This window comes from Polyodon spathula, chromosome 1 (assembly GCF_017654505.1).
Source record: "Polyodon spathula isolate WHYD16114869_AA chromosome 1, ASM1765450v1, whole genome shotgun sequence".
Taxonomy (NCBI): Eukaryota; Metazoa; Chordata; class Actinopteri; order Acipenseriformes; family Polyodontidae; genus Polyodon; species Polyodon spathula.
Genome location: NC_054534.1, coordinates 37,176,670 through 37,187,688, shown reverse-complemented (window position 1 = coordinate 37,187,688; position 11,019 = coordinate 37,176,670). Strand labels below are relative to the sequence as shown.

Here is an 11,019-nt window from a genome sequence, read left to right as displayed (position 1 = left end):
CTCTGCTCCTTTAGCATAACAAATTAGCCAGTAAAAATGTTTTTGCAATAAAATGAACTTGAGGTTCTCCTTTGTGCACCCTTGGGCAATAAACTAGTTTTCTAAAGAAGAAAACGTGTCCAACAAAGTAGTTCATCATTGAACATAAAGTATACCCCTGGACTTAAAATCTGCACACAGGTTTCCAAACAACCTGTAAGCAAGTTAGTCAGTGGTTAGGGTGGCGGGCTGCTTTGCAATGGATAGGGGTCACACATGCGTTTCTGGGCAGGCGCTATACATTTAAGTGTTACTATAACGATATCAAATTGGAACAAAACATCACTTGTATCAAATACATCTTTATTTAAAATCAATAGTATAAAAATGGAAGTGTATTAAGCAGTACCCAAGACAAACCTGGCAGGTCACATACACTGTCAGAGTGACAAACATTTTTAGACATCCTTAAATAGACAACAGCTATTTCACACCCTCTCTTCAAAGGAGATTTGTTGAATGCCTAAACAGACCAGCACGGTATCTCACTACCATAAAATGGCAGCTCCACTGTTAGTCCAGCAGCTGCTGTATCATTATTTGATAATGATGTTAAGTAGGCTATACCTAACTAGTGTTAAGCTATACATACATGCACATATAAAACTCCTGTTCCCAAGCTTAGAAGTACTATAACTGGGGAATGTAGGACATCAGAGATTTAAGAAACAGAACTGATTCCATAGTAACTTACCAGTAGTTAGTATGCGTGTCACCATAGTCTGAATACCCGAATCTGAACATCGAATTCCATGGTTAATAATGCTATTAAAATTGTTTATCCACGTAATATTATTTTAATTTTAATAAAGATATTTTGGGTTATAATAACATACTGTATATGCAGTACAATGCAGAGTAGATGTTTATCATAAAGACGTAATTTATAAGAGGCTGATTAAGGAGAATATTGAAAACCAATTGGTTATTTATGCTTGGCCTATTCTCAAATGACTTATCAATAAATACTAAACAATGCTGTAAGTAATTAATATTAAATTCAATAGTATGTACACAGGTGCTAATATTATGTTTTTTTTTTTTCCTAACATAGAGAGTCAAAGTATTTTATTTGTATCTGTGCTAAGAATCAAAATGACAGACATGATAGTGACACTCTATTACTCTTTCAAGCAGTTTTGATATAAACTAGCAACATCAGCACAGGACAACTGTATTGTGCATAAGGCCCTTATTATGATCAAAAACATGCAAGCCAAAGACAATGATATTATGTAGTTGCAGATTCCCTTAAGTGACAATATAAAAAACAGCATAATCTATTGGCATATATGGTGATAATGGCTTTACTCTCATAATACAACATATAATACAACAATACAACTATAAAATCACTTGGCCACTTTGCTGTGCTGCTGTGGATAACACATCAATGAAACCAGCACAGAGGTCTCCACAGAACAATAAAACCTGACACTGGACGATGGGTAAAAACCAGCCCACCCTAAGACAACTGGGGGCATAACCCAACAAGCAGCAAAACAAAGTGCTTTGCTTCAATTTGTTATCAGCAGTATTTTTTCAGAATATATATATATATATATATATATATATATATATATATATATATATATTTATATATATATATTGTATTTTTATTTGGGAGTTTTTTTTTTTGTTTGTTTTAAGAGTTTGCAGTAAAAAGCTTTAACTTATTTATCTTAACCCTGCTTTTTGTGGATAACATAGTGTAATTAAAAGTTGAAGTATAATGGTGTTAGACGTACACTAACCACTATATATATATATATATATATAGCATTAAAAATTAAGTACAGTAAAGTAACACCAAGCATTTCTGAATACATCCTACCAGCTTTCCTGCTGGTACACTAGCTCCTTGCCATATAATTATTTTTTCTATGCAACCACTGCAGCTGCTAGTAAGGCTTATTTGAAATGAAAGAATGTATCACATGGCGATTTATGCCAATATGATATTCATGGCAGACCGCTCCCAGCCAGCACTCGCAGCATGTCAGTTCATTTTTGCTTGCTGCAGAGAGACGATGCCTGTTCAAGTGACAGCTGACCTTGTGATTTATTAAAGGGAGGTATGGCAGTGTGAATTCTCCATTTCATCCCTTTTTACAGTAAGAAGTTGCATTGCATTGCTGACATCATAACATAACTCCAACTTAATTTAAGTACTTAAGCTGCAGATAACATATGTTGCATGTTACTTAGATAGGCCAGCATGAATTGTAATTACCACATCTTGTTTTACTGTTTAAATTGAACTGCTTTCACATTTTATTTAATTATACCTGGCTAAAATAAAATATATCATTTCAATACCCTTCATAAATAGGTAGTTCACATCCAGTCATAAGTCAAAGTTACCTTAAAACCACATAAGACCATCTTAAACATCTTTGTGGAGGTCATAGCATCCTGTTAGGTTTTGGGTCTATTTGACCAGGCTCTAGTTTCTTTTAATTTTCTGTATAATACTTTAAGACTTTTCCTAAGTTGAGGTCATGAACTTATACACAGAAAACAGATCCTTTGAGATGTTTATTTTTTTTCAGAACAGGTCATGTATACAAAGAAGATGTTTCCCGTAACCCGTGACCTGTGGCATTTATCTATGTAGATTTGTGTGCAGGAATAAAACAACTTCTTTAATGTGTTATTTTATTATTATTATTATTATTATTATTATTATTATTATTATTATTATTATTATTATTATTATTATCTGAAAATGGCTGCACCTGTCTGGAGATATTTATAAACAAAAAAAAAAAAACAATATATATCTACAAGGCAGACACTAATTTTCACTGTCAGTATTGCAACCACATTTCACTGATAAAGACACTCCAAAATAAGGAACTCCCAGGTTGGCAGTCAAATAAGTTTTATCACAGCTCCTTGTCTAAAAGAGCATACAAGAGTACAACATTTGCAAATAAAAACAGTTAATCAATTTAAGGCTGTTTAAATTAGTTTGAAATTGCATCAAGTCAATATGACCCAAAACTTAACAGATGTACCTACATTCTGAACATAATAGGAGGGTTAACTAGGGGTGTCATATTTTCTAGTCAGCATCATCACATTAGAATTACTCATATGAGCAAAAAAATAAAATAAAAAAACAGAACTTACCTCTTCCCACTGGTGTATGTATCTTATGAGTCTTGAAAGTCTTAGCAGGCGTAAGAGACTGAGGATTTTTGTAAACCTCACAATGCGAAGTGCTCTGGCAGTCTTGTAAACTTCTGAGTCAAACCCTTTCTCTACTATTAGAAAGATATAATCCACTGGTATGGAGGAGAGGAAATCGACAACGAACCAGCTCTTCAAGTAATTCATTTTAATGACTTTGGGGTCCAGAATGATCTCTGAACTCTCCTCTATGACAATCCCAGTTCTAAAATTCATGACAAGGTCCACGAGGAAGATCGTGTCCGAGGCTACATTAAACACAAGCCACGGTGTTGTTGTCTGTTCTGTAAAGAAGGTGATTCCAACAGGTATGATTATAAGATTCCCCACCATCATTATGAGCATGATCAAATCCCAGTAAAACCTAAAAAGAAAAACAGTAGTCAAATAAACACCAGTCTCAACAACGACACAATATGTTAAGCAACACTGCAATATTATTACAACCACTTCCTTAGAAAACACTGTCTTGAATGTACTCAAGCAGTAATAAAACAAATCACATAGGTGGAATGATTTTATAGCAACCTGGAACATAATATGAAAATGGACACTATGCTCTTGATGTAAGAAGGTTTTAGAGACCAAAACACCTTTGTGCATTTAATTATTTATTACTTGCTAATTTTACTCTAGGAATCGTTTTAAGATGTCAAACCGTTGTTCTTTTGCTTTTGTTTTGTATTTATGTATTTATTTATTTGTTTTATGGTACATTAAAAACCAAAGACAGTTTCCTATTAAATATATCAATACAAAGCAGTTACTAATTGCTATACACTGTAAAACTATGAATTTATTCGGGACACAATTTCATATTATGCTATCATCCGAGTTTATATAAGCAGATGATGAGAGCTGCCATTTTTAAGCAATAAGACATTTTAATAGCACCTTTTAGACAGTTTCATACCCTTCACAAAGTTATTGTTGAGCAAATGTGGAGCTGGATCTGTGGTGAATTTTTCAAAGTTTGCTTTGTTAAATGACAATATATTACAATTGTGTCGTGACTTATTATTTTCCCTATCATTTCCATTCCATTAGCGTTATATATTATGTGTCCTTATTACAGTCCTATCAATCAGGCACATTAGTCATTTCCTTAGTCATACCACTACCTAGGTTTTAAACCATTACACTCTTGTCAAGACTCAATTTCCAATTAATTAACATCAGATTCAGCACAAGGTTGTTAAAATGGTATAGAATAGCCTTTAGACCACCTGGAAGTTAAGATGAATTTGCAACAATCTTTTTTTTAGGTAACAAGCATAACTAAATGATTGATAGGTAACAGCAAAATAATGATTTTTCTCTTTCAGAAATTGTTACTTTCGCTACTAAAATATGTCTGGGCAAATAAAGCTCTTAGTGGGTAACAAGATGATTCTTCCAGACCTGGATTTGAATGTGTCTGCCATTAATCACATGATAAAACCACCATGATTTGCCACAGATAGCTTAGAGAGGAAAGGACTGATGGCAGGGTATGTTCAGGTCAGGATTCAGGTAAACATGCAGAGCTCTTATGCCATAATTTCTATTGCCATATTTATTGCCATAATTTCTCACTGTACATGATAACTAGTTTTCAGTTTGTATGAGAACTAACTTTGCAAGAAACAAACTTAGACAAAATGACAAATTATGAAGTAATTCTTATAGCTAGTTAAGAAAACAAAACTAATTGGTAGCAGATCTAAATACAGATGTTGTTTAAATAATGAAAATTTGACCATCACTCGTGTTTTACATTTTTACAGACAGAATACAGCACAGTAACGAAACTCATGTGTTACTGAAGATGTTTGATTTCATAGTCTATTTTAATTATCTAAATAGTGTCTTAATCTATATTTCTGCTTCACTTCTATTTCTTTTCGGATCAACTCAGTAGTTTTATTTTGTTTTTTTTTATGTTTTATTTTTATTTTTATTTTTTTTATTGTAAGTCTTGTACTGAACAATACATCAACAGTATTTCATTTTGTAACTCAAATTGCAAGCCGAGAGGCAGTTACTACATTGTACATGACTAGCATACATTCAACTTCACTTTGATGTGATCAATGTGATTCTCCAAACTGTTGCCACTTCTACTTCAAAAAACTAATCTCGATGTGGTATAAATAGCAAATTAGCATGTTTGACCATAGACCCCTTATGAATAAGTAGTTGAGGCAAATATTCATATAGTATATTGAACTGACTTTCTGTGAGATTCTAAAGGCAAAGGCCCAGGCTCTGGAGGTGAGGGCCCAGGTCTGGCTGCCTGACCAGTAAATTGCAGAAGTGCTACAATGTTCCTCTGTGGGAGTGCAAAGGCTAATGCAACTCTGTTGATCTCCAGTGTGTCACACATGGGCTTAACACCAGGCTTGTTATCTCACCCTGCACTAAAATCAGCAATTCTTTCAATAGGGGTAGTACAGATATTTTATGCAAAAGTGTAAAAGTGAGCTCCGCCCCTGTGGGTATTTTGCATTATATGTTGTGTGTGGTGTGTTAATGCGATGTATATGTTGGTGCACGGGATATAAATGGGTCTGTGTAACACAAGTGATTATACTTGTATTTAGGCACGGGGTTGGCACAATCACTTCACGTGCAGAAAAAGTATGTAATAGTATGTGAGCATGGGATTGTACAAATTAGTTCACGTGCCGAGGTTCAAGTGAATGATTAATTAGTAATTGAATCTCTGGCACAGCTGTATATATAGAGGCATGAAGCACTCACTTAGGGTTGTGTGTTCATGAGTGGAGAACGGGTGTGGAGAGGAGAATAAAAAGTAAGAGAAAATAAATATTTGCTACAACCTGCTGGAAGCACCAGCACCATACTTGTTTGTTTGTTAATCCATTGTATGTTTAGTGTTAGTCTGTTTTTGTTTGTCTATTTATTTTGGCCCAAAGTGCCATGTGCTGTTTTTGTTCAACCTTTTATTTTTTGTGTGTTTAATAAAACAGTGAGTGCCGCAGAGTCTCAGTTTCCCCCGCCAGTACTGCCTGTCTGTGCGTTCCTTTCTGGCCTGAACACCACTATAGACAGCCTGTTCATATATATATATATATATATATATATATATATATATATATATATATATATATATATATATATATATATATATATATATGCATGTGCAATCTGTACAAAAAGCAGAATCTTCATTTGACAGGCTCACACATAGGTTAAAATGTAAACAGCTTTCCAAAATCACTTGCATTTTTTTAATCAGCCCTACTATGTAGAGGTTAAAGGTGATGGGGAAAAAGTGTTAGTGTGGGAGCTGCAGCTTCAGTGAACTTGTCTAAATGCACAAAGCACTGATAAGCTGGAATGCATACGCACTAAAATAGGCACAAAGAATCCTATCACAAAGTAAACTAGCCTGTGCCCTGTTTCTAAAAAGCATTCCTCTTTACAGATTTCTATTGTTTAAAAAAATAATAATAATATGGAGCAATTTCTTCTATGAAACATAAAGTTAGCTATGTAAATAATTTATATTATTCACCAGCTTTACATTTTTAAAACCTATTTGTTATCAAGGCTTTATTTTCTGTAATAAGAAACATACGTTTTCAATTGGGTAATATCCCATTCTGGAGATTACTTAAAAAGCTGAAAATGTTATTTACATCCTATACTGTACTTTCAAATCAGTAAAAAAAGCATATATGCATGCCATCCCTTTAAAAGTAACCTCATTATAGAAGTATTCTGGTATTTTCAAAAATTGACACCTATAGCAGACCAGGTGCCACGTTTCATAACTTACAGGCTCAAGTGCTATTGAATGGATAAATGCTGCAAGTAGCAAAGACACATTCAGTATTTACTGTATGTACTATTGTCAGCTGGCTTAATTATATGTTATCCCCGTAAAAACAATGTACATGTAAATCTCTCTAGACTAAAACAAAAGATTATTAAGATTTACCAGGTTGTTATTTTTTTTTAACTAGCCTTCGATGCTTCTGTTACTCCTAGTTTGTTTTTTTTATCCAAAATACAAAAATATAAAATATAACTAAGCTGTTCCAATTAACTCCACCCACAAATCCTCCCACAACACAACTTCCAACCAGACCACACCAGCTTCCAAATAATTACTCTGCTAAATCACACTGTTTTTTTTTTGTTTTTTTTTTACCCCAAATCACCCCCCTCCCTTATTTCTGTTAAAGGCACACACTGAAAATTTTAATTGAAAGTTCATAACATTGTAGTGTGAAGTGTAACTGATAAATTGAACATCTACATACGTTGACTATGTGTCCAGGATATTGTGCAGTCAGCATATTAATAATTATATATATTATTATATATATTATATATTATATATATTAGAACCAATGGACATAAAATATACAGGAGGAACCTATAAAACAACAGTAGACTATTGATCTATCTATAAAAATAACACTGTCATTTAGACTTATTGTTAATGAAAGTACTGTACAAAATTTAAACTTTTTTTTTAAAAGACAAATTGCATCTAGTGTAAATATTCCCGTTGAAATAATTGAAGGTAGGTCTATACAGCAAGTTCCTCTGAACCTTACAAAACATGAGGGGGTATAGTACAAAAAATATAAAACATTATTGATTTTAAAATTCAGGACCAATACATTTGCAGCTTAAAGTAATTGCGATAAGACGCCACAATTATATTCCATGTAATTCCTAAGGAAAACGCTCAAGTGAGTATGCGTGAGTTATCAAAAAAGATTGTAATATTGTTTGTTTGTTTTGTTTTTAATACACACATACACACAAACGAATTTTTAATTATGTCATATTTTACTCGCACATAAATGAAGTAATTGTGCCATTTAATTATTTAATTGAGCCATTGCGTTCATTCACCGAACCAAAGGTATGTCTAATTGTTTCAGGTTGTGATGTATAAGGTATTGTGTAGGTAAACTCAGACAGCTGGACAGGATTCCCCTAATCCTAGTTCACCGTCGATTTAAATACTGGCGTCAAGTGTTTCAAAGGGGTGGACTATTTTGCGGTGATCCATTAAGATTTATTGCAGGAATGACTACAGTAGGTAGCAGTAACCCGCTCACCACATAGCAAAGTGGGAGTAGTCAAAACTGAATATCACATAGAAGGTCGCTTACATAAAAGATATATTGCTCTTTGAGTTGCACGTCACTAAAACTGTCGTAGCTTTTCTTCTATGTCGCAAGCGATATTTATTTTTGAAATGTACAGTAGATCATCCGCGTTGTGAATAGAAATGTATTTCAGCACCACGGATAGCTCCCAGTTAATGGTCTGCCAAGTATTGCACATACGATAGAAACCTTTGCAATAACGATCTGTTTTTTATAAATTAAACTGCATGATGGTTGTACGACAATGCAGTTTTTCATATATCCAATTATGTGGCACGTGTATAGATGCAGGCTAGAATGTGCTCCAAATTGTATTTGAGTGTAGTTTTTGATTACATTGAGTCGATGTTTATAGAATTATATATGTTGTTTCTTATCTCACTATGTTTGTGGCGCCTAGAATATTGTATGCTGCATAGCATGTTTGTTGTAACGGTAATTTCAAGATATGGTGTCCATAAAGTTGGTAGCAGATTGAAACATAAACCATTTTTGGTGTAAACGCATCTTACAATCAGTCTACGAATTTTACACAACATTCGATTCTGAACATTAAATATAAATATTGTGAACACAACATATATTATGTGGACTGAACGGCGTTGCGACATGTAGATGAACATATAATGTAGTTCTTTGTGCCATCCTCGTAAAAAGAACCCGAGTATAGGTGTATGAAAGTAAAATATTTTACCATAGCTCTTCTGAAGTGTTTCAGAATTCAAAGAGGGAGGTGTTGCACACAGCATCATGCTAATGCGATACAGGTGAAAACTAGTATTGCGATATCTAATGTAATCTGCAAAAAGGTGAAACAATAAAGGAATCCAGGCTAAGAATGTTAAATAAATTGGCCCACCAATATCGTTCTGAACACATATTGAAATATTAATGTCTGTTAATTTTAGTAAAAAATAAATAAATAAAAAACCCAAATGATTATTATTGAGCTAATACTAATATAGTATTTTATATTTAAAACATATGTGTTTAGCTAGTGATACCAAAACATGTGATGTCTATTGTATTTATTTACTTATGTATTTATTTATCTGCTTATTTGCTATGATGCAAGATGACATTCACCAATTTGAACCACAAGGACATCTCATTTTTAAAACTCAACCATACCAGATACAATAATACAGTATTGGTAACACACACACACACACACACACACACACACACACACACACACACACACACACACACACACACACACACACACAAATCGGCATTGTTAAAATGAGGACATTAAACTAAGTAAATGTGTTTTACTGCAGAGAGAAAACAATGTGAGCAACGGCGTGAGAAGGTGACTTTCGATTCCTTACCTAAAATCGCTATAGGGATGTATAATCCAGTATCCAGCAGTTTTGACCCGTTCTTGTTCTTTTTCTACCCCCTTCTGGCTGCCGAACATACGGAGGGAGAACTTATTAACCCCGGGCTGTAGCATGGCTCCGAATTGTCTCTGCATGAAGCCGTGCTGTCTCGCTTCCCCGTCCAGATCATCGAACCCAACCATGGCTTCCTCCCGATCCATCTTAAAACCTACGGAATTGACATGGTCTTTTATGTTCTGGCTTCCCATATTGTTCTTCTGTATCGAATCTTGCCTTTGAAATGCATTATTTCCATCTGATTTCTCTTCTTTGTTGTTGGAGAATGAATTGGATTTATTTGCCATGTTTTCAAAATGCAGTGTCTCCCTGCTTCGAAGATAGTCTGCTGCTGATCCACACTGCAGTCAAGAGGACCCGCTGCAAGCTGTCCTCTTGTTTCATTTGATGCCCTTCAACTGATCAGCTCCACTGCCTGCTGTGCAACTGCTGCAAACCGAGGCTACGAGTTCTGGTGATTCCACCAGATCAGGTGTCTTAGGCTACTGCCATCTATTGTTAGAAATGGCAATGTCACTGTTCTTGTTTGATTTATTGCCTGGATGATTGTGGGGCGCACTGATACCGAACAACTGCTTGCATTAGTATTAACATAGACGCTTTCATAATTGTTTCTACACAATTACGCATTCTATATTTTTAAAAAAAAAAAAAGATGCACGATTTTAACCAGGTAACCGCTGGCTGCATTTCTGGTTTTGGAAACAAACCAAAACTTACCTTTAAGTACTGTGTATTTTACATTACTGAATAGGCGCTAACCTGCTATAACGCCCTCATTTTAATCGTAATGTTCACATAGTCAGGTCCATTATTTACCATATGACATGTATGGCTTTATCATCCTTATAGTTGTATGATTTTACATCTCAGTGTTTAGTTTTTGTATTTATCTTTTATTATATAATTAGTAACCATTTGACCACTTGTAACCATTTTTTTTTTATTTCTGTTTTGCTGTGGATTGTTCTGTTTTTTATCTATTACAACCCTGTCCAAAGCATTTTAATTTAACATGCCCTTAACCACTAATTATAGCCCTTGCTTACGTTTTTGTATACACGTTCTTCTGTAATTTTCATGACAGTTTCTACAACTACATTGATATTTCTAAGGTTCCCCACAGTTATATTCTTGTCTTACATAAATTTGAATGCCAACATAGTACCCTGTGTTTAGAAGAAACCAGGACAGTTATTGTTATCTTTTTTCCTATATTCAAATTTCTTCTCTGATTTCTAAGAGCA

General features: G+C 34.1%; 1 protein-coding gene across 1 annotated transcript in view; it reads right to left on the bottom strand.

The window, feature by feature from the left end:
* LOC121318164 (potassium/sodium hyperpolarization-activated cyclic nucleotide-gated channel 1-like) overlaps window positions 1-10,144 on the bottom strand; it is a 77,882-nt gene extending 67,738 nt beyond the window's left edge. Inside the window, exons 1-2 of the mRNA XM_041254553.1 lie at window positions 9,704-10,144; window positions 3,175-3,598 (exon numbers count right to left, since the gene is read on the bottom strand). Of these exons, the coding sequence (XP_041110487.1) occupies window positions 3,175-3,598; window positions 9,704-10,059 (780 nt within the window). The 5' untranslated portion in view covers window positions 10,060-10,144. The remainder of the gene's footprint in view (window positions 1-3,174; window positions 3,599-9,703) is intronic.
* Between the last annotated feature and the right edge of the window lie 875 nt (window positions 10,145-11,019).